Source organism: Suricata suricatta, chromosome 15 (genome assembly GCF_006229205.1).
Source record: "Suricata suricatta isolate VVHF042 chromosome 15, meerkat_22Aug2017_6uvM2_HiC, whole genome shotgun sequence".
NCBI classification, from domain to species: domain Eukaryota; kingdom Metazoa; phylum Chordata; class Mammalia; order Carnivora; family Herpestidae; genus Suricata; species Suricata suricatta.
The window spans coordinates 49,290,176-49,314,744 of record NC_043714.1 but is presented as its reverse complement, the minus strand read 5'-3'; the positions used below and the strand labels follow the sequence as shown (position 1 = coordinate 49,314,744).

The 24,569-nt window shown below is 37.6% G+C and overlaps 1 protein-coding gene across 1 annotated transcript; it reads right to left on the bottom strand.

Annotated features, from left to right (window-relative positions):
- Window positions 1-297: 297 nt before the first annotated feature.
- Window positions 298-24,568, bottom strand: LOC115279263 (skin secretory protein xP2-like). The gene is made up of 3 exons (XM_029923803.1): window positions 23,756-24,568; window positions 19,320-19,458; window positions 298-382 (listed from the first exon to the last, which is right to left on the bottom strand). Exon 1 carries the CDS (start codon window positions 24,480-24,482, stop codon window positions 23,943-23,945), a length of 540 nt encoding a protein of 179 aa, XP_029779663.1. The 5' UTR covers window positions 24,483-24,568; the 3' UTR covers window positions 298-382; window positions 19,320-19,458; window positions 23,756-23,942.
- Between the last annotated feature and the right edge of the window lies 1 nt (window position 24,569).

Below are 24,569 nucleotides of genomic sequence, written 5' to 3'. Positions count from 1 at the left end.
CTTAAAATGATCATGATACCTGTATCTTCTTATCTTTTTACTGAAAGGTTTTGTCGGGCTTGGAGGAGCTTATCCTAAATCACATTTACAGAGACATGGAGCCTGGGTGCAGACAATCTTAGGACTTGGAGACAGTCAGATCTATCACAGTGATGACCTTCTGAGATGCTTAAGGCTAACCTGCACTTTTAAGGCATGTATTTCATTGTTCTGTTGATTTGGATACTACATATCAATACTTTTTCAGTCATACAAAATCATCAGCATAAAATATTTCTACTATACTAACCTCACTTTTAGGAGAAACATGCCAGGGTTTATTCTTTGGTGATAATCTTTAGAATTGTAACCAACATATTCATCATGGTCTGTTGAAAACCATCTAAGGAATTTTAATATTGAAGAAGAATAGTTAGCTTTTAACAACACTGACACGATCATTTTTCCTTTATATTAGCCAATTAATACTTTCTGGGTATGCTCATGGCTTTTAAATATTTTCTTAATTAAAATACATGATTTAGAAGATAGAACTATTTAAAACAAGCACATTTCAAGTAGTAGATTGTGAGGAGTTAGGAATTGTGGAGTGTGCAAGCAGTTTTGGGAAAGGGAATTGTTAAACCACTGAAACTCAGTAACAAGGAATCCTGTAAAAAATTCAGTAGAAATATATGCATCTTAAATTATTCTAAGCCAATTTTTCAAACTGAAAATAATTTTTATACCATTTGAGAAGAACATATGCGTGTACACGTGTGTTCCTTAATAATAGATACTATGAAAAGTTAAAGTTACGATCTAAAATTTTTCATTTTTCATTATATTGCACAGCCAACTCTATAAAATTTACAAAGTAACTGTAGAAACATGTAGGTATACAAATCTTTTCAAATTTGCAAAACTTTAGAAAATCTCTACTTAGATATGAAAGAGCAATCTAAGTGTTATATAAATCATACACAATTCATGAAACTAGCCGTAAATTAATTGTGGTCTGTCATGAATACTTCTCAGGATAATGAAATAAAGGATATGTTCTGGTCATCTAGCTGAATGGCCAGAATTTCAGTCTGTTTGAACTGATAATTTGAAAAGTCAAGTTGAAGGGACTAAACTATAGCTTTCACACTCTGCAAGCAGAACATTTAGAAGTTCCTTATTTTTACAGTAGTCCTAGCTATCTGGCCTTCCAGAGCAGATAGGCTGAGGGATAAGATATGAAATGTAAGTTCTCCTGGGCTTGTTGTTGATGGTAGAAACAGGTGTGAAGAGTTAAACAAAATGGATTCACTTACGTTAAGGGGTTTTAAAATGAAGCCAGGAGGCCATTAGAAAGTTGTGTCTATTGTATCTTCTCCCAGGGTAGGGCAATGAACTTTTGAACTGGGCCAAACTGCAAATGTGCCAAAGACACTACAGGAACACCTGCAACTTGCTACAGTAACATACTTTTGCTTAGTGTTAGCCTTAGCAACCAATTATGTTTAGCCAAGATTGGTTTTCTGCCACCCACACCAACCAAAATTTTTTTGTAAACAATGTATATAAGTATGCCCTTTTGTCATGAAAAACCTCTGAGTTTTGTTTCCTAATGGGACACAATTTGGATTGCTTCCTAAATTTGTGCCATCTGAATTGCAATTCAGATCCCAAATAAATGTTTTTGTTTTATTTCAGTTCTGCCTCTTTTCCTCGTTGACAGGGGTCCCACAGGATTAGAACCAGAAATGACATGATTAGCATCCAACCATATAACTATGACTCCTGCTACCCATTATCCATTCATTTTCCTATTTATTCTTTAAATATTAGTTGAGTCCTATTAATGTGGCATGCATTGCGCTAATGTGACATCCCTCTTTAAAATCCCTCATTGAAAGGTGAACAATAAAGACAATGTTCCTGACCTTGGGGGAACTCCCATCCTTTGGAGGAACCATACAATATACAAGTGGAGAAAATGAAAGTAAATGCTATAAAAGAAATTAAAGGGTGGCGTGAGAAAGAGAATGACCATTTGTTGGGTGAGAGAAAAGATGGAAGTTACTTCAGATAGCGTAGTCTGGGAGCCTTCACTGAGTGGTGACCTGAGCTGGGAGAGCTGGGAGAAGCCAGAAAGAGCTGAGAGAAGAGCCTTTCAAAAACAGAAAACCACAAGGGCTTGGAGAATAATCATGATATAATGTTAAGTGAAACAGGTATGCTAAATGATTTATACATATAATAGGACATGGTAAAAAGAAATGTATTGGGTTGACATGCATCAACATGGATGAATCTCAACATACTGAGAGAAAGAGAGAAGAAATGGAGAGTATGACCTTAAAATGTTTGTTTCTTTTAAGAAGATAAATTAAAGAAGAAACTGAAGTCAAGGAATGATTACATAAATGTTGGGCTTTTTACTCTATTGTATATATTTGAAAAGTTTGAGGAATAGAAAGTTTATATAAAATACAATACAAATGGTATGAACCTGATATTCTTGGTTTTTACTTTTACCTTTTTATTTTATTTTATTTTATTTGTCAGTATAGTCAACATACAGTGCTATATTAGTTTCAGGTGTATATTATAGTGATTCAACAATTCTATACATCACCCAGTTCTCACCAGGACAAGTGCACTCCTTAATCCCCACCACCTACTTCATCCTCCTCCCACCCATCTTCCTTATGGGAACCATCACTTTGTTCTCTATAGTTGAGTCTGTTTTTTGTTTTGTCTTTGCTTCTCTCTTTCTCTTTTTTCCCTTTGCTCATTTGTTTTGTTTCTTAACTTCCACATATGAGTGAAATCATATGGTATTTAACTCTTTTTTATGGCTAATACACACACACACACACACACACACACACACACCCCACACCTTCTTTATCCATTCATCTATTGATGGACAGTTGGGCTGCTTCTATAGTTTGTCTATTGTAAATAATTCTACCATAAACATAGGGGTGCATGTATCCCTTTGAATTAGTGTTTTTCGGTAAATACCCAATAGTGCAATTACTGGACTGTAGGGTAGTTCTATTTTTAACTTTTTGAGCATCCTTCATACTGTTTTCCACAGTGGCTGCACCAGTTTGCATTTCTGCAACACTTCAAGACGTTTCCTTTTTATGAACTTATATTAAAACTAAATCTAGATACTGAGAGTATGATCCTGATATTCAAAAACTGGTAAGAAATATCCTCAAATTTTAATAAACATAATCTCTGAATGGTGGAATTGTGAGTAATTTTTGTTTTCTTTATTATTTGCTCCAAATAGCATTATGCTGCATGGATTAAGAACGGAGGAAAAGAGATTGACCATGAAAGAAATGGGTAGGTAGGAGGTATATTGTGCTGGAAAAAGAGTAAGATACAGCCATTCTGTTCTTTTGATTTTTTTGGAGCAATGCCTTATAGCCTTATGCTGTACTATGTTCCACAGTCTATTTTTTAAAAAAGGTGTTTATTCATTTGTTGTTTTTCAAACATCTTTATTGAAATATAATTGATATGAAATAAACTTTAAATATTTTAAGTGTACATATATATTTGACATATATATACTCTGATGAAATCACCACAATCACCTCGCGAATATATACATTAGCCCCAAAGTTTCCTTATATCCCTGTTATTCCTTTGTCCCTTCTACCTCTTACCCCCTGCAGCCATTACATTGTATAGATTTATATATATACCAATGGAATCAGAGAGTATGTACTCTATTATGGCCTGGCTTCCTTTACTCAGCACCATTGACGTTCATCCATGTTATTGCATGCATTAACTGCTCATTCCTTTTTATTGACAAATAGTATTTCATTGTATGGTTATACCAACTTGTTTATCTGTTGATGGACATTTGGATTGTTTTCAGTCAAACATTTATGTATAAGTCTTTGAGTGGACATATTCTTCCGTTTCCTTTGGGTAAACACCATCTATTTTTAAATGTCTGAAGTAGGAGATCTATTCCCTTGAGATTATTCTGTAACATTTGAGTTCCCATAGTTAAAATGCTTTCTGTTAAGTTAGACCTAAATTTCCATTTCCTCAAATTGATGTATTTAATTAAATTCACCCTTTCATTATTCATGTTTATATTTAAAAATATTTGTTGGCTATTATCATGCCTTTAGTCACCACTTTGTTAAACTTCATATTCAGGATTCTTGATTTTCCTCTTGGATTAGTTAGTCCTTTTAGTTTTTAAATCTCATGGTTGTTCTGATTCTCTGGTATTTAACTTATTCTGGTTTTAGATGACTTATCAATTGCAATGTTCATAAACAAAATTGAGTGAAGAGAGCAGTTTTTAATGCTTTAATGTTTTTTAACTCCACTCTTAATTTTATTCGATTCAACAAGTATTTACTTATTGATTTCAAGGTGATTGACATCGGTAGTAGTAAGATGAATAAGGTAGAATGACACAGAGAGGTTAAAGCAAGAGCTTTGATTTTGGCAGATCTGGAACTGAACCCTGGATCAGTTAGTTCCAATCTTTGATGTTTTGGGCAAGCAGCTTTATGTATCTATCTAAGCCTTATTTCTTCATCTATAAATGAGAAAACACTAGTATCTCTTTTACTCAGTTATTGTGAATATTAAATGAAATAATATAGGTGGGACATTTCTTTTTGCATCTCACAAACCACTTCCTATCCCAAAAATGAAATAGTCCATTCCCAGGTCTATGAAACTGCAAACCTATCAAGGCCTTAAGTGAACTTCACTGGAATTTCCCTCTAATTTACCATGCCCAAAACGTCCTTCGGATGGAAGTACGGAGAGGGGGGAGGTCCTTATACTCATGGGTCCCTAAGTGCCAGGGTGGTGTCTACAGCTAGAGATGTACTTGCTTTCATGATTACTTTCTATGTTCATGACTTCATATTCCCCGCCATTTACACTAATCATTTTTTCTTGCCTCCAGTTGCTTAATAGAGTAAGAATATTGATGGTAATAAAAGAAAAGGTCTTTGAAAGCGGGCCATTTATTGATGAGCATTAATTTATTTACACAGCTGGAAGCTATTAGGATTTTAGTGAGTCATTTAATAAAATCCCCTCTTTCCCAACCAACTGTGGAACACATTTAGAGCGAAGTGCAGAGGAAGAATGCAGGCCAAATATTACTTGTTTTGTTACACTGACAAAACTGATTTCAAATTATGCCTTTAGGTACAGAGGGGGATGTGCTTGTTAATAATCCTTTATCCTCAGCCCCTACCCCCAGTACTGGCACGCTGGACAATCACAGGATTCCCTTACTGGAGGAGACTTTCAAGTGCACAGATGGAGCAGTACCGAGAAAACTCTCTCAGCCTCCTGCCAATTCTCAGGAGGAATGGGTGCCGTGGATCAGAGGATTATTTTTGAAATTATCCATTCAGAAATTTCATTTAATTCTCCTTCCTCTGGGGGAGGAGTAGGAGGTGTGAAAGACAATGTTCATCTAGGTAGAGTCTTCCTACATGAAAACAGAAGGAACATAGAATAATTGTCCTTTCCTCCCAAAAGAGTTTCCTACAGTTAGTTCATGGAATACATCACCTTTTAGAGTCAGGGAGTGATGAGTTCTTGTCATATTGGGTGGTTGCATGAATCCATGTCTCTCCATATTATGTCCCTTTAGTCAGGGTCCTGTTATTTTCCTCCTTTTCCCTAGGCTCTAGGTAGAGTACTCAACACCACAGAGCATAGAGTGATGTTAGAGTGATTTTATTCTTGAATAAAGAGGATATGGCAAAGGATAGAGATAGGGGAATTTGTCTTTGGTTGTCCTGTCAGGAGGGAAATGGATAATCTTAACAAAACATTCCCCTGCTTTCAAAGCTTTCCCTTGGCATTGGAGGGGACCATTCACTTACTTTCACATTCATTGAGAACATCCAAGAAAGAGCATGTTTCTTTTCCCTCTGCATGCAAAGATAGCATTTCTGTTTCTGACAACTCTTTTAAAAAGGAGACAAAAAGATATCAAGGTTTAAAACCTGCCAATTTCAAAGTTTGAAGCTTTCACACAGTTTGCTCTGCTTAAGCAGTTGATATCAATGGATTGCAAATCAGCTCTATTTTGGAGAAAGGAAGATTGTCAAGAAATTGCTTCTCTGTTGAGCCATCTGACTTCAGCTTTACCTTAATCATGTTCCAGCACTGATACTCTATAAGGAAGTTTTTAATCCTTAAAAGAGCTCTAATAGGAAACAAGAAAAAAAACAGTGTTTCATAGGAGGTTATTTGTAATTTTCCCTTGTGAAGCTCTGATCTTTAAATTTGGAGATATGGGAATATCTATCATACAAGAATAATATGTGGATTATTTCTATCCCCTGAGGATCAAATGAGAAAAATATAAATATTACTGTAATACATCATTTCATATCAAATTAAAGTATAGGATTTAAAAGCGGAATTCTAATCCTTACATTACAATTATTTACAATCTATATTACATGTTATATAGCAGAGAGAAAACCTGGTCATTTTGACTTGAAATGCAGTTTCTTGTATAATTATTGAAATTATAGAGTTTTATCTCTGCTAATTTTTCTGAATCGTATTCAATAAAGAAACACAATTTTCATGTTTGTGTTAACTACCATTAGGGATCAAAATAGTGCTACCTCTTCCCCAAAACAAAAGTCATTTTTTATCTTGCTTGGTTGTCTCTCTCTCTCCCCATCCCTCTCTCTCAGACACACATACACACCACTACAAAAATATATAGGCAAGTCATTGCTGTGAGTATAAAATGGCTATTATTTTATTTATATCCAGTAGCTTTCCCCATTTTGTTTCTGTGGTAAATAGTCTTAATCTTGGCATATGAGTTTCATACAAAGAAGCTCTGCACTGTGTCTCCTAATGTCACATGCTTTTGCTAAGGAAGAAAAATCACAACTTGATATATGGTGTTAGTTCACTCATCAATTAAATAAGCTTCATCTAAAATGCTTCAGTAAGTTCTAATTGCTCATTTATAAACAATCTTTGGCAAAAGCAACATTTCAGATGACAGGCATTAATGACTTACTAGGAGTAGAAAAAAGTATTCTGATCTTTTTCATGATACAAAAGCAAACAAATCTCTGGTTTTCCCCAGAAAGAGAAATATGATCTGTTTTAATGTTTTCCTGTACTCACTAATTGTTTTAACTACAGGAAAACATTGATTTGGAGAATTCAGAGTCACTTATGTCATGGGTACTTCTCCAGGCCAATTAAGCCTAGAAATTTAGTTAGGATACAAAATAATCATAAGTCTATTGTGGGGAGCAATACAGAGAAAATTCTCTCAGCCTCCTGCCAAATCTCAGGAGGAATGGGTGCCCTTCTCCAGGGTCTTATTTACTTTTAGCTATTAGATGATCCTAGTTTATCTAGCTTTTGCTTAGAGAGACCACATGCCACAATCCAACACCCTCTTAAATTCTGTGGCTGTTACAGAGATCCCCCTGCACAGCTGGGAGGCTTCTTTATTTCTACCACTGGCATTCTTGCTCTTGTCTGACGTTTTGCCTTCTCATAGAAAGGTATTTAATGCATTACCGAGTAAGGATGTCGTAGATGTAGTAGATCTCTTAAGAGTTTTATTTGAAGTTTGATATTGACTTTAAGATCCAACAACTATATTAAATGAAGAGAAATTAGTTACTTGTTAATAGGCACATCCCAGCCCATGTAAAGGCCTCCTACTTGGTTTGCTGTCCCAATAAATGCAGACTAGATAGGAACAAGAAATTTTTGTGAGGTTTTAAAATTGCTATATCTCTGATAAACTGGAGATATTTTACTTGGTCATTCATCCTGCGTCCAGGCCACTATTTAGCAAAAATAGCTATATGGGTTTTCTACTTTTAAGTTTTCTACTTTTAAGCTGGTACAACTAGTACCTAAAGAGACCAACCTGACATTTAAATGGTAAGTATTGGTTTATATCATAAGAGAAGAAGCTTTTAACGATGTTATGTTGTAAGTCAATTATGAAAGCCTTTGATGAGGGAATATGACAAAGGGTTGATCCTAAATTCTTTTCCATTAATGTAAACTTCTCTGATTAACTCAACTCTAACCCTTTATAACATTGTTTCTACAATCGAAACCTTAGACTCAGTGAGTAAGATCTCCTTGTCAGCCCAAATTATTTTCCATGGTGAACAATACTCTGTAACAGTTCAGGAGCATTGGTTTCATGGACTGTACTTCAGATACGGCTTTGAATTATTTTTCTGTTTCAGAGCTCATTTTTTGAGACTTAACTGGCATATAACATTATATTAGTTTCAAGTATACAACATGATGGTTTGATATGTGTATGTACTGCAAAATGATTATCACAATTAAGAGGAAGCCTACCCCAATAGTGCTGCTGCCCCTGGGGCAAACCCAAGGATGGAGCAGATGCCCTCCTCATCTTTCATTTCACTGAGGCAGGTGCAGATTCATTCTCTTCCCATAGCATATAGAGGAAGTCTGGAGAAATTAACTTGCTGTGCTCAGATAAAACTGCAGCACCCTCAGGCAGAGGGTCTATAGTCCTTCCTACCAGCCCCTGAAAACTGCTAATTTTCCTCCTCCCGCTTTTGTCTGAATACATCCCTATGCCTGTTGTTTTGATATTAGACTGCTATTCCTCTTTGAGGCAGGAAAAGTATTTACTCCAGCTAAGAGCAAATTTCTCTATCAGAGATGTCATTGATTATCTAAAGAGCCATGTTTTCCTAATGTTCTTAAGTAACAGGACACTGCATTTCCGAGCCTATGGGAGCAGCGGGGGCTGTTTGCGGACGGGAAATTGCTGCCCCACGCTTAGAGCAGAAACTCCGGCAGCAGCTCACACCTCACCACATGATTCACAGCTCACAGAACTCAGAACGAGAAGCAAAGAAGTGGTCGTTGAGCTGTGCTTATATAAGCTATTCTTAGGCACATTCAGTGAATTGCAGAGAAATATTCTTTGGATATAGATAATTCAAACTCCTGGATTTGAGTATGCTCTGGTTCAGTGTTAAAATTCAAATACTATCATATGTTTGAGTTACAAGATGAAATATACACATGGTTTAATTACTCATAATTATTACAATTTCTAGTCTTGTTAAACTTATTTATGTTAACATTGTTAGCTTTCCCCAATTTTTCTCAGTTCTCTTTCTTTAGTTTATTAACAGCATTTTTCATTAACCTTGGTAGTATCACTACTCCTGATGAAAGCGGACGTTCATTGCATTCTCACTATGCATTCAGCTAAACAGTTTATGTACATCCTCACTTTATTCCAATCACTGTATCAGGTAGTTACTACTATAACCCTTCTTTTATGGATGTGGACTCTGCAGTGCAGAGACATTGAGCAGTTATGACCACACAGCTACGAAGAGGTAGAACAAAAATTCAGACCCAAGTATATTTGACCAACTCCATATTTTGAGCTCTTAACCTTACATATTATATATGTAGTATGTATGTAAAAATTAATAGATTAACCTAAACATATCTATTAAGATGTATATATATGAATAATAACATTTCTTATCATCTTGGTACTAGGATCTGCTTAATTGGTTATGACATTTGCCACTAAAAAAATTTAAAATAACTTTTTTTAATGTTTATTTTTGAGAGAGAGAGACAGTGTGTGAGTGGAAGAGGAGAAGAGAGAGAGAGCCAGACATAGAATCCGAAACAGGCCTGAGGCTCTGAGCTTTCAGCACAGAGCTCAAGATGGGGCTCCAACTCCCCAACCTCAAGATCATGACCTGAGCCGAAGTCAGATGCTTAACTGACTGAGGTACCCAGGTGCCCCCCACTAAGAAAAGTTAAACAGTGATCATTGTATTTTTTATAGGTAAATTTAAATATTAACTAGTATGCAAAAATCAAGATTTTATAGAATTAAAAAACACAATAATTTTCACTCAAGTTTTAGTCATTGTTTTCTGCTATAATAGAAACACATTAAGTACACTGTTGAAGAAAAGAACACTCTTAAATTGTTCCATGACAGCTTGCATGGTATTTTTTCTCCTTTTCTCAGATTTCTTTGGTTACCTTATCTAAATATTCTTGAATTTTTTTTTATTGTTTATGTATTTTTGAGAGAAAGAGAGACCAAGACAGAGCACAAGTGGGGCAGGGACAAAGAGAGAGGGAGTCAGATCCAAAGCAGGCTCCAGGCTCTGACCTGTCAGTACAGAGCCCAGTGTAGGGCTTGAACTCATGAACTGTGAGATCATGACCTGAGCCGACGTCAGACACTTAACCGACTGAGCCACCCAGGTGGTCCTGTATTAACCGCACATATTTAAAAAACTAGCATATGTCAATGTGCCCTTAAGTAGATTCCCAGCTATTAGCACTCTGCCTGGCTCACAGTGACTCATAAATATTTGCTGCATTTTACTGAAACATAATCTAAAACATGGAATTAAACACTTCTACAAATTTGTAAGTAGACAAAAATCAACCTCTTGTAGAAAAATGCCCAAATATTTACATAAATATGCTTATCTATTTATAGCACATTTTTGGAAGTGCTTTGGAAGTTTAAGTAAGTATCCCTAAACAAAAATTCAGAGACATTAACCAATTTTAATTATTCTGCCACTTTGCCTTCAATTAACGTATATGGAATAAAATTTCAGGATAGTCAATGTTTAATAAATCTTACTTACTTGTAGGCATAGATCTGGCTAAATAAAATTTATGAGACTGTGCCCAAAGTTATTTTATTTGAATTTATTTGAAACTCACAGTGAATTCTATTTAGTTTAAAGATCAAACACTTGGATGCTCTGATTTTTCTATCATGTACACATGTCATTTTTTTCTTAGCTAAAACTAGAAATGGAAAAGGCAAAAATACCGTGAGAACAGCAGTTTTCTTGTGGCATTTCCAGCTCGTTGGAAGTGGAGTATACTGGAAATCATGGGAGACAAGCCTTTCCCAGGGGACTCTAAGTCCAGTGACACTAATCCAAGATGTTTGGTTTATTTAAAGCAGTCCTTTTAGGCTCATCTATCACCAGTCTCAAGACCCTGAACAAAACCCCTCGCAGTCCAGGCAATTCTACACACGTCCTGGCAGTCTTCTCCCTCTATGTGGAGTTAGCATCCAAATGCACAATCGTTTTCCTTTCAACAAATATGTAATGGGTTTTCATAACTCTGAAAGATGGGTCTCCAAGTATAGGCTTGTTTTTCATGTCCTGTGCAGAGGTTTGGACCACTTTCTGATAGCAGAAGGGAGAAAGAACTCCCTTTCAAACCATCAGTGTTTTTATTCCTTCCTTTCTCAGTTTAGCTGTTGTGACATGTTACCACCACTGCCAGTTCTGGGGCAGGGTATGCAAAATACCAGGGATGTGAGCAGTACCTTTGGGGTTTCTCAGTCACCAAGGTTTCTTTCAGTTTTTTAAAATAGAATGCTTTTCTTTTGGCCAAAGAGAAGCAATGGAAGGCCAAAAGCATGTATTTAGTAAGAAGGAAATTTAATTTGCTTCAATAAACATTTTCCAAGCACCTATTCTGGGACAGACCCTGAGGATTCTAACATGACTAAGACAAAAGTAGGTGACATTTTGTTAATGCTGATTATCTGCCAGGAGGTCTTCTACGTCCTGTGCATATATTATTCCATAAAAGCCTAACAACCCCATAAGGTAAGCACTAGGACTGGCCCTACTTTACAGAGAACATCCGGGCGAAGCAAAGTCAGTTAACTTGCTTAAAGTCACACAGGTAGAAAATGGTATTGGGATTCAAATCTATGTAGACTATCTTTAGAAACTATGCCTTTAATCATAAATTCCCCCCAAATATTGACGTATTAAGGTGAGAGCCCTATTAGGTAACACTCTGAAGGGGCAGAGAGTAGAGGAGATTTGTTCAAAGAAGAAATATTTGGACAGATATAGAGAGGTGGAAATGGAGTTCATCACATAGAGCAGTTTGGATAGGGGAATGGGAAGAGGAAACTTCTATGAGAGAAGAATAGCATATGAAATAGTAGAGTGATGTTCTGAAAACCACAAATGATGTGGCATTTCTGAAACATAAGGCATCAATGTGGAGGAAGGAGGGAGAAGTGAGTCTAGAGATATAGGCAAGTGCCAATTCACATGGGACATCATATAACAAGCTAAGGAGATTATATTTTATCCTGTAAAAATAAGTATTTCTCAAGGTTCCCCTTCAATGTACCCTTATAGACGGAGAGAGAAAGAAACTGATGCTGGCACCGTAGTTCACACAGTGCAAAGTCCTAATGTGCGAAAAACTTTTGAGGCCTACGGTTCTGCTTAAAATGTATGAAAATTACATATACAGTTGTCTTATTTTAATTATGTAAATTATTACTTAAATTAGTTCTCCTTTAAGAAAATCAACATTTTAGAATGATTTTTATGCTTCATATAAATGTGACAAAGTATCCTGTGTTTGAGAAGGTTAGCTGAAGATGTTGGTGGGACAAGCAGCAAAGCAATGATACAATTATATTTGCCTCTGAATAATGGGGTTGAAGGGGCAGAGAGAGAATAAGAAAATGCTCTAAACCAGACTAGAATTGATGAGGGCCCTACCAAGGCAATGGCAGTGGTGGTGAAGAAGATAAAAATGACTTTAGAAACATATGTAAGGACAATTAGTTATCAAATAGATATACGGGATATGGAAAGGATCAAGGTGAGGCTGTACGTCAATTAATAGTCGGGCGATCCCATCAAGTGAGATGCAGAATATAGGAAGAAGAAAGGCTTTCCAACAGTTTTCATTATAAGTAAGTCTTAAGATAAAGACACTAATTCAATAATTAGGGACATGAAATTCAACCTTTTCATATTCAACAAGATCTCGTTATGTCATTTGTGATTTTTCTTTCATAGTGCTTGAAGGTATTTTCTCCTGGAAGTTGAAAATAAGACATGTGTATTATAAAACAACTTACAAAATTCAAGGATATTATAAAAATACAAAAATTAGTAAGTATTGGTGAGGATGTGGAGAAATCGGAACTTTTGTGCATTGTTGGTGGGAATGTGTAATGGTGCGGCCTTTATAGAAAACAGTAGGGAGGTTCCTCAAAAAATTTAAAATAGAATTGTCATATGATCCAGCAATTCCAACTCTGGGTATCTACCTCAAAATAATTTAAAGCAGGAACTCAAAAAGATATTTATACATCAGTGTTCATGCAGCATTTTTGACAATAGCAAAAAGGTGGGAACAATTCAACTATCCATAACAGATGAATGGATATACAAAATGTGACATGTACATATGATTGAATATTATTCAGCCTTAAAAAGGCTTAAGACTTAAAGACTTAAAAAAAACTTTAAAAGGCTTATTTAGCATGACACCCTTGAGGTCCATCCACTTTGCTACAAATGGCCATATTTCATTCTTTCTCACTGCCATGCAGAGAGGACAGATACCATATGTTTTCACTCATAGGTCTAACAGGAGAAACCTAACAGAGGACCCTAGGGAGAGGAAGGTCGGGGGAGAGGGACGCAGATCAGGAGAGACTATTGAATACAGAAAAGGAACTAAGGGCTGAAGGGGGAGGGGCAGAGGGGAAGGGAGTTAGTAATGGAGGAGGGCACTTGTGGGGAAGAGCACTGGGTGTTATATAGAAACCAAATTTTACAATAAACTATTAAAAATTTTAAAATAAATAAATAAATACTTAACTTTAAAAAAAGGCTTATTTAAAAGTGATTGGCTTCTCAACCTCTAAATATTCTGGGGTTATAAGGCTATGATAAAACCAAAAGTAGTGGATTTCCCTAAAATTCTTTATTAAATGATCAACTACTCCCCCCCCCATTAGTTGATGATGCTTCTTTATCATGAATCAATTACACATTTTTACTAGGGAGAATACCAGGACCTTGTCTTCTGTCACATGGACCTGTATGGATGGAGAAGTATGTAGCAGTAAGAATACTGACTTTGAATAAATTGGCCTATGTTGAGTCAAAGGACCAGAGTTTCTAGTTGTGTGAACTTACAGAAGTTATTAAATCTTTGTTGGCCTTGGTTTTTCTATAAAATAGAAATAACAATATTAGCCACCTGATGGGATTGTTGCCAGATTTGGAAGGAGAAGCCTTGCAAAGTACCTTGCCTATACATAGCACTTAATCAATGCTAGCTATCATTGCACTGCAATGTAGCAGAGTTATATACATGTATATGTATCTCAAATCCGTGGTAATATATTCAGTCTACAATTTTCAAGTACTTCCTTATAAGTATTGAGGCTGAACTTGTATGGTTATGTAGTTTGTAGAGCTCTTTTGCATGTGTTATTGATATCCTTTTGATTCATACAATAACTCTAAGATACAAGATACTTTTTCTTCCCTCTGGAGATGAGGAAACTCTTAAAGGTCAGAAAAACTTTAAGGCAAAGATTTGGGACTTCAGCTAAAAGCATATGAGTTCCAAATTCAGTGCTTTTCCTGATTTATCATGTTGCCTCTGGGATCAGAATCTCTTTTATCATACTGCTGCATACATGGTGAACAGAGTCTTTTTATTTAGGAAAGCATTAATTTTAAGCATGAAAAAAATCTTCTGCTACTTCTAGGGCAGTCCACATGTCCATAACTGAAATATCTCCTGAAGTATGAACAGGAGAGATTAAAGACACCACTGGAATACTGTAAATAATGTACGAGGTGCTTGATTTATCCCTCTATAAAATTTCAGAAGGATTAAGGAGTCTTACTGTGAAAGTGGTGTCGAAACTAATTATAACACCTGATTCAAGACAGACATTCTTCAGACTTCTTTCTATCAGGAGGGAGTTTTCTTGGCAGCTTGCTCTCATCACAAAAAGGTGTTGTGAGAAGCTGATTTTTCTCTGAGCAGCCAAGTTGTACTAAAATTTCCAGAGGGGGAAAAGTGTGTTTAAAGCTTTTCTCAGTTGTTAAATAATTGGAAACCTTTTACTGAATATAAATGAGCTCTTTCTATCCTTCCTACCCTGGTCTGTCATGTTACCTAACATTTTAGTATAATTGAATCTTCCAGGTGAATCACATATAATAAATTATGTATGTATGTATGTTTAAGTATCAATTATTAAGAATTGTAATTACAGGGACACCTAGGTTGCTCAGTCTGTTAAGCATCTGACTCTTGACTTCAGCTCAGGTCATGATATCATGGTTTGTGAGTCTGAGCCCCACATCAGGCTCTGTGCTGGCAGTTTGGAGCCTGCTGGGATTTTCTCTCTCTCCCTCTCTCCCTCTCTCTCTCTCTCTCTCTCTCTCTCTCTCTCTCTCTCTCTCTCTCTCCCCCCCCTCTCTCTCTCTCTCCACCCCTGCCTCCCCAACTCATGTGCTCTGTTTGTCTCAAAATAAATAAATTTTAAAAAATATAAAAAAGAATTGGAATTACAGTAAAAGTGCTATTTCTTGCCTTTATTACCCAAGATTAGTCATTCCTCCATAAATTTTTTCCGTGTTTCCAACTTATTGAGGAAATCCAATCATCAAGTTTAAATGTCATATTCAAACTAAAGGTTAAGTCAAAATCTATATAATTATAAATCTTTTTTGGAATGTGCAGCATGCAACTCAGAAATAAGTTTCCATTTATTATGCAGAAAACTAAAAACCTGAATGAATTTAATTTAGCTCCCAAAGAAATTTACCTTATAGGGAAAGGTTAGCTAAATCATCATATAAATGAGATTTCAAGTGTCTGTAACTGGATTTTCTTCTTAAGCCATAATTTCTTAACCTGCCACTGAATATATTGATTTACACAGCCATGTAACTTACTTACTGTAGTGGACAGTTTTATTTTGTTTTTGTTTTCCAATTTGCATTAATTTTTCCTTTCTTACCAGTATCTCTATTATTTTCTGAAGAACCACCCCTACATTCCATGTGGCTCTATTAGTGTGAATTCCATCTCGGGTTCTAAGTATGAGCATGTTTTCAAGCCTGGTGAAAGCACCTTAGCTTCCTTGGCCAGAGTGATTTCTTTAGCAACGAGCATGTGGCCCAGTCGAAGCTAATGGCATTCAATAAAAATCTTTCTGGGACTTCAAAGAGAGAAAGGTACTCTTTTCCTCTAGGCTTGAAAGAACATAGACCTTCAACAGTTGGCAGTCACGTGTGACACAAGAAGCAGTCTGACAGTGAAGCCAAGATGCAAGGAAACAGAATTAAGAGTGGAATGTAGCTGGGTTCTAGTGACTCATTTGAAGCACTGGTTCAAGGTGGTGTGCAAGCCAACCCCACTCTTGAACATAAACCTGTTGACTTGATTGTTAAATACTTGGGAATTCTTTCAAAGACTTTATAACATAAAAGACAGTATGAATTGGCAAATGAGGGCACCATGATGAATAGTAGATTAGGTCAAAGCAGAGTGCTATAAGGGGAAATTAGGGATGCCTTGGAAGGGTCAGACAAGAAATTCAGAGGGAGGTGATCTATTCTAGTTGAGTCCTAAATGAAAAGCAGGGTGGTGTTTGGAAGATGGTGACTGAAGTAAGGGATGACTGTGAATGGTCTTTAGAAATTAGCCTATGCAAAGCCCTAGAGACCTGAGTTAAGGGTATCAAGTAACATTGAGTAACTTACTATGGTAGGACCACACATTGAAGAAATGGGCAAAGAGTTTTGGAGTCATGAGAAATCAAGCTGGTGGAGTAAGCGGGAGCAAGAGGAAGGAGATCTTTATGCACCACAGTTTTAAGCAGGGATCTTGTGTTTTAGAAATATGACTCTTAGCTATCTGGAGAAGTAGTTTGAGAGGCAACAAAACTGAAGGTGATGCAATTTGGTAGGAGAGAGATAATAGCCACATCGTCTGATGTAGTAGCTCTGTCAATGGAGAGAATCAGATGGATTTCAAAGAGATTTTGAAAGAATGAAAAATCAGGTCTTCTGATTGGTTGGATGTGGGAGAAATTCAAGATGTGTAAGAACAAACTGAAATATGAGATAAAAGTTTGGTAGTGAATTACTCCTCTAATACTGAAGTTCTGCTCTCTGTGAAAGAACTGCCTTTTCTTTTTATGACTGTTCACATTAATAGCCACCCAACTATGCAATCTCATCCCATTAAGTTGTCTTTTTTGCCTTCTGGGTGCACATATTACTGTTTGCTGGCAGTCACGACAACAAACGTCTCCTTCATATCAATACAGAACACAGAGAGAGCACACTTGTTATTGGAAAACTACTAACAGATTTGCATTTAAGGCAGTATGAAAGGGACTACAAAGTCCAGACAGAGTTTCACATCATTTAACACAAAAGAGGAGAAAAAAGAACAGTAATTTCTCTTATCTCCTCAAGAGACAAATTACGTATGTGTGATTGCTACCTTCTTAAAGACTCCTGTGTTCATTTTGGAGATAGGTGTTTACAGTTTCAAAGGTCAAAAGGTCTGTGACCTTACATTTTAAAATCAAAAGGTTAGGCCTCTTCTTGGGCCTATTATGTGTTTAAAGAGACATCCTAAGAATGGGAGAATAGGGAGACAGCCACTTCCCTTTCCTTCATTAAACAAAAAAATGCTCATAATTTTAGTTTCACCAGACTCTCCCTCATTGTTACATCCCAGCTGGTTCAGCCTGCTTCTGTTTATTCCCTGAATTCAACATCTGAGATTAATGTTGATATTACCTAACCCAAATTTATGGGTAAAGGACATAGAGATCCTAAGTTCCTAACAAGTTCAGAAAATTCTAAGATCCCACTCAAGTTGTTGTTTGACTTAGTAAATGCCAGAAGTCCTATCATGCTTACATCATGATTGGGGGCCTCCAAGGGTTTGACCAAATGTGTTACCAACTAAAGGACAACATTCAACCCACCCTGGAGGGGACAGGGCCAGATTCCATGAACAAGAATGATACTAGGCAGTGCATGCTTGTTTTTCTCTCTCTTCTCTTCCCCTGTCTCCTAGCATCTAAGTTTCTTAATAAACTGCTGTAATGGGCTTGTCCCAGGGAGAAGAATGTAGGGTGAGACTGAGGAAAATTTATTTTGTTATCCTCTGGTTCATTTTACATGTATCTTTCAAAAATGTGTATCAGAAAGATGGAGAGGGGTGCATCCTATTCAAGTACATAGAAATTCTTCCCCAAGTCAACAACCTTCTCACATTACAGTTAAATAAGGCAGTGTTAGTGATCTGCCACCGCTAGTTGATTGGTCTCTGGGTTCCACCTGATGCTTCCCCTACTGAGAATCCTAAGGGGGATTTTGGCTGTCTTACAGAAACTTCTCTGCATGGTGGTTGTAGTGAGATGCTAAGCAGCAACTGCTGCTATCACTTTGAGAAGTTATGCTTGCCCAAATAACCCCTTGTTGGCTCTTGACAGGGAAAAAGTCCTGGCATTTGGGTATTGGCAGAGGTGGTCTGCAGTACTGCTTTCACAAGAAAGGACTTTTACTAATGATGTCATAGGGAGACCAAGGAAAGAATTTTATTTGACATCACAAAAAAATCTTCCTAAAATATCTCTTTAAGCATTCTTTCTTGTTCTCCAAAGTCTTTTGCCCATATGGCATCTCTCACATCTCTCATTTCTCTCCATGCCTTTCCTTCTATTACTTTCATCTTCTATTCCATACCTCCTTTCTGACAACCCACTTCAGCTTTCTCTCATTTCCACTGGGTCTGTCTATTCATTTCCTTTTTAATTCTTTTGTCTTCTCAAAAATGAATAACCAAGAGTTATATATCTCATTGCGAAACTTGAAAAACACCAGAATATTAAATAAATTATTGTCATATTTTTTACTACACATATAAAAGCATATATTATAAATAAAATAATATATACCTTATATAAAAGTATAAATGAATAAATACATAAATATATTTATATATGTAATTGTTTGGACTCGAGCCTTGATGAGATGTAGTACTGGAAAATGAACTGTTTATTTTTTTTGAACACTAACACTTGTCAATCCAGTGGTATCCTTTAAAACATACAGTGAAATTTTCTTCTATCAAGATTTTTGCTGTTCATCATGTGTTAATCAGGCAGTGGAAGGTACCCATCAATAACAGAATGCCCCAGGTTTGACTTTCAACTTAAATTTATCTCTGAGGCTCAGTTTTCTTATCGTTAAAGTGGAAGAAGTAATCTCCATAGGATTGTTTGCAAGACTGATTTTGTGACATACAAATACATGGTAGACATTCAGCAACCTTAATTTCATTTTCTCTTTCTTTACCTTAACTTTTTCTTGTTTGAAAAAGAAAACTAGGCATTTGGTTTTCTTTTCAAAAAAAAAACTTACGTAAATATGACTTAAAGGTAAACTTACCAGGTGTTGAAACATTTGTGGTATTTAACTTCAGATGTTCAGTTTTAACTGTTGCTGTTGGAGACAGTGCTATTTTTCTTTGTAGTCACACTTTTCTTCATGAAATCTGTTTGGGTCTTTTAACTATATTTCAATCATCCTGCCCAAAATAACAGTATTTGTTAGTATTGTTAATCCAAATTTACTTTATAGCTGTTTATTTGGGGTGGATTTTGTTTATGAACTCTCAAAATGTCTAAGAAATAAGGTAATTTTGGCAATGTTCTGAATTCATGTAAGTTTCTCTTTGAAACCAAATAAATCTGCTTAATTCTTTTCCTATTGACTACACCTGTAAGCTGAAAGGCTGTGATAATTAACTTTTTATCATTTTAATTTGGATTGCAAACTGTTTTCGTAATTAAAAGCAGATGGCAGAAGCTGGAGAAAAATGTGTAGCAGCTGATTAGTGGAAATAAGTGAATTTGGTTATTTCACTTCCAGATAATAGATGGGTCAAACACAGTTTATACTTCACAGTGTGTACTTTTAGACTAATTCCAAACATGATGTTTGATAATATATCGAGAAGTAGGTGTTTGTTCTTTATCATCTATTGCCCTCTGTCCTGTGACAGAATGCTCACTTTCCTTGTACAGCACATGTGCCAACACATTAATTCAGCTCAACCTGGTTACTTGGGTCACCAGTGGCTTCTTGATAAGGATTTGCTTTGCCTCAGGGTTTCCTGAGGCTAAGCATTATATGTTGCTCACATTTTTCTTTATGAAGCTTATTGTTGGCTCTCAAAGCCCGCAATGAATTAAGTTCAGCCATATAAAGTTCATCTGTCAGCCTAACAATTTTCATTCTGATGCTGAAAACAAAAGACTTCACTGGGTAGGATGAAGGTTCAGCAGGTTAGACTGGTTTTAAGCACCTTCTCAGATTAATGTTAATTAAGCTTCTAATTCCCTCTACTCTGGCACTGTGAAACCAATTTGAAAAGTGTGAGTGACTCTCTAATTTCCATAAACTTGTTTTAGAGGAGCTATATGGTCATAAAGGCTAAAGGATCCAGCCCTAAATATCAACCCACCAAAGCTCTGAAAATTCATGTTCCATGAATGAAAGTCACCAGAAACAACCAAATCTTTTCATAGAGTTTTTCAGTCATTCTCTGAGAAAGTCTGCTGGTGGACAAAAGTTAGAGAATCAAAAAACATGTCAGAGATGCTCCTTTTCAGGGCAATCATCTTTTATTCAAGAATTTTATCAACTTTTGGAAATAGCTCTATTTTTTTTCCTTTGTAGATTTTCGTCTTGACAGAGAAGGTGGTACATGATACCAATTCTGCTATTTATTAAAGATTTCATGAGAATCCATCTGCATGTGTTGAATTGTGTCCCCCCCAAAAAGATATCTTGAAGTCCTAAACTCCAATACCTCAGAATATGATGTTATTTAGAAATAGGGTCTTTATAGATTTATTAAAATTTTTTTTAAAACATTTATTTTTGAGAGACAGACTGAGACAGAGCACAAGCAGGGGAGGGGGAGAGAGAGAAAGAGACACAGAATCCGAAGCAGGCTCCAGGCTCTGAACAAGCAGTTAGCACAGAGCCTGATGCGGGGCCCAAACCCATGGACTGGGAGATCATGACCTGAGCTAAACTCAAGGGACTGAGTCACCCAGGCACCTCAGGTCTTTGTAGATTTAAATAAATTAAGATGAAGTGATTAGGATGGAGTCCAATCCAATGAAACTGGTATCCTTATGAGACTGACGCGCTGCCTACTGCGCTAAGGAGGCACCTCTGGTATCCTTATAAGAGCAAAATTTGGACAAAGGCACAAGGAAGATGATAGATGGACTTATGAAGGCAGAGGTAGAGATTGCACTGATGCAGCTGGAAGCCAAGGAATGCCAAGGATTGCTGCCTAGAAGCTAGGAAGAGGCAAGGAGGTATTCTATCCAGTGTCTCTGCTGACATCCAGCCCTGCTGGATTTGGGAATTTTAAGCTACCCAATGTGTGGAACTTTATTAGGTAGCTATAGCAAAATAATATACAATCTCTTACCATCATGAAAATCTTTCTTTGAGAAACACATCAGAAAGAATAGATGATTAAGAGAATATAATGCTCTAATTCTTATTAAAAGATATGCTTTAGGTCTTGATTTAAATTCTAGTTAGTTAATATACAGTGTCAGGTTGGTGTCAGGAGTAGAATTTAGTGATTTATCACTTACATACAACATCCAGTGCTCATCACAACAAGTGCCCTCCTCAATATCAATCACCCATTTAGCTCACAATCTGTTTAACAAAATTTTTTTACAGAGAGATTTCTATCATTAATACAAACGCTACACATGTTCATTATGGAAAATGTTGAAAGCAGATAGGTGGTCTAAATTGGTCCTTGCCCTGTACCATCTATTCTCCGCAGAGCAGCTGGAATGAACTAGTTAAAATACTGATTTTGCTTCTTCTCTCATGAGAATCTTTCAGTGACTTTCTACTTCTCTCAGAGCAAATCCACAGAATACAGTGACCTATAATCCATTTAAATCATTACAGCAGTAGTTTTCAATAAACCAGGGACATTTGAAAACTGCTGATGTCTAGTTTATCCTAGCAAATTCCAACAGAATTTCCAAGGGTATAGACTGGGCAAGGGTATTTTGAGAATGTCCCTCAGGGGATTCTAAGGTACTACTCTAAGATAAAGAGCCACTGCCTCTCACAATTTCTCCTCCCCACTTTTTTTTTTAAAGAATAACATTATTTTTTTAATGTTTTTATTTTATTTTTGAGAGCGAGACAGGGTGAGCATGGGAGGGTCAGAGAGAGAGGGAGACACAGAATCTGAAGACAGGCTCCAGGCTCTGAGCTAGCGGTCAGCACAGAGCCCGACGCAGGGCTCGAACCCATGAACCGTGAGATCATGACCTGAGGTGAAGTCAGACGCTCAACCAACTGAGCCACCCAGGCGCCCCTCCTCCCCACTCCTGAAACCCCTTCTCTTGGCCCCTGTTATCTCTTAGACTTCATCTTGTACTGACCACACCGGCTTCCTTGCTGTACATTATAAACCTCAACCATGTTCTCACTCGCTCTTTGTTCTGGCACCACTTCCATAGGCACCCATTCACACGACTGGCTCCTTCATTTTTTTCAGGTCTCTGCTCAAGGAAACTTGACTGGTGAAGCTTTTTCTGACCCCTTTAAAAATACTCCCCCCATTCCATCTGCTTTAGTGTTCCTTTTCTCCTTTCCCTTCTTTATTTTTCTTTATATCATTTGCCAATCTTTGATATATGCTCCTGTCTATTTTTTAATTGCCTGCCACGCCCAACTTGAATGTAAGCTCCTTGAGGGCAAAGATGCTTCTGTTGTTCACTGCTATATTCCTAGAATAATGTGTGACCAATAGTAGGCATTTAATACATGTTTCTTGAATAAATGCATGAATTATGATAGCACTGGGGAAAATGCTAAAATGTGAAATGAAATCATGTCCTGGTGAATACAGGTAAGTTTTGTTTCAACCTGTGAGTTAACTTTGCCTATCAGAACTGTATTAATCATCCTATTATAGTAAAACACAAGGAATTCATGAACATTCTGAACTATCTTCAGTATCCTCCTAACATTTCTATTTCTACTCCCCTGTCATTTACTTTTCTTCATATTTTAATCCTCTGCTTTTCCTCTTACTCTGAAAACCCTGGATCAGTCTTCATCTTCATTTATCTTTTACCGATACTTTGAATATTGGTGTTGGCTGTGTTCTTATCCTACCTTTCTCTGCATGTTTTCTGCCCATGATGTCTTCTGTGGTTCTCACTTTGGCTGCCATTTAGAATATGTGGAGAACTTTAAGAAAATACCAACATTGGGCTCGTTTCCAGCTTATATGAGTTAAATGTGAATCTCTGAGTTGAGGCTCAGGCATTGGTTTAAAAAAAAAATTCCACGGGTAGTTCTAATGGACAGCCAGAATTGAGAGCCGCAAAAAGATGTTGAGAACTTCTCAGATCACGGTTCAAATTTTTTTCGGTGTTTTGGGGAAGTAATATAATCAAGATGTAAGTTAGCAAGATAGAAAACTGTGGAAATGAAAGTCAACCAGGGAGACCCTAGAGGGAAGGAAGAGTCAGTCATTGCAATACTCTAGGCCAAGTGGGGAGAACCTGAATTTAGGATGCTGGCGATAAGGAAGAGGAGGTCCGCAGATCATAAAGACATGAGGCAGATGTATCAGTTATCTATCATTGCACAACAAACCACCCCCACATTTAGTGGTCTAAAAAAAAAAGCAACAGTGATTTCTTTTGCTCATAAATCTGCCATTTGGCTGGACTCAGAGGCAATGGCCTGTCTGCACCATGTGGTATCAGGGAGATGGCTCTAGTCTGAAAGATGTACTTTTAAGATAGGTTACTCACGTCTGTCAAGTGGGGTTGGCTGTCAGCTTTGAAGTTTAGCAATGGCTAAAGCTTAACGGTTGTTTTTTTGTTTGTTTTTGTTTCTTAGTTTCATAAATTTGACGAGGGCTGAGTGGGGTATATATTTGGGAAAGCGTGCCAATCTTGGCTCAGAGAGCAGGGAGGCCAGCTGTCAGTGCCTGCTCCTTCAAGGGTTCGAGTCCCAGGCCAGAGAGTTCCTGTAATCCCAGCCTGGGGCTGTGGGGTCATTCTCACGATGGAGGCCAGATGACAGGGTCAGCGCGCTTAGTCTTGCCGGGGTTGGCCCCGCTCCCTCCATCCGTGGCCGGCCTGGCCGGCGTATGGCGGCCGGCGACTGGGCCAGGTCTGGCGGTCCGGGCCTGGCTGTCCCCGGGGGCTGGCAGGTTTGCCCTCCACGTGCGTGCGGCTGTGCGCGTGCAGGGAGGCCGAGAGGAGATCTGCTCCGAGGGCAGGGGCACGGTGCACTGCCCCCTCGGGCTCTGGCTGGCTTCTCCACCGACGCCCGGGAACCCGGGTCAGGCGGGGCGCCTCCGCGCAGCCGGTGACTGTGTAGTTGGGGGGCAGCGGATGTGGCTCCCACCCTGCCTCCGCCGTCCCCACAGCGCGGTTCTGCCAGCATCTTCCGTGCCCCTGGTGGCTCTCCTCCCTGCGCCGCCCCTGCTATTCCCGGAGGAGCGGCTGCCTTCTGCCGCTTGGCCTTCCGCATGCGCAGAGCTGTCAGCTGGGACTTCACGTGGAGCGCGCGCCGCGGCTGCGGTCTGGGGCCGCCATCTTGCTGCTTGCCATTACGGTT

Excerpts from the sequence above, each read along its gene's own strand:
- LOC115279263 (XM_029923803.1), bottom strand. The coding sequence starts at position 24,482 with ATGCGGAAGGCCAAGCGGCAGAAGGCAGCCGCTCCTCCGGGAATAGCA.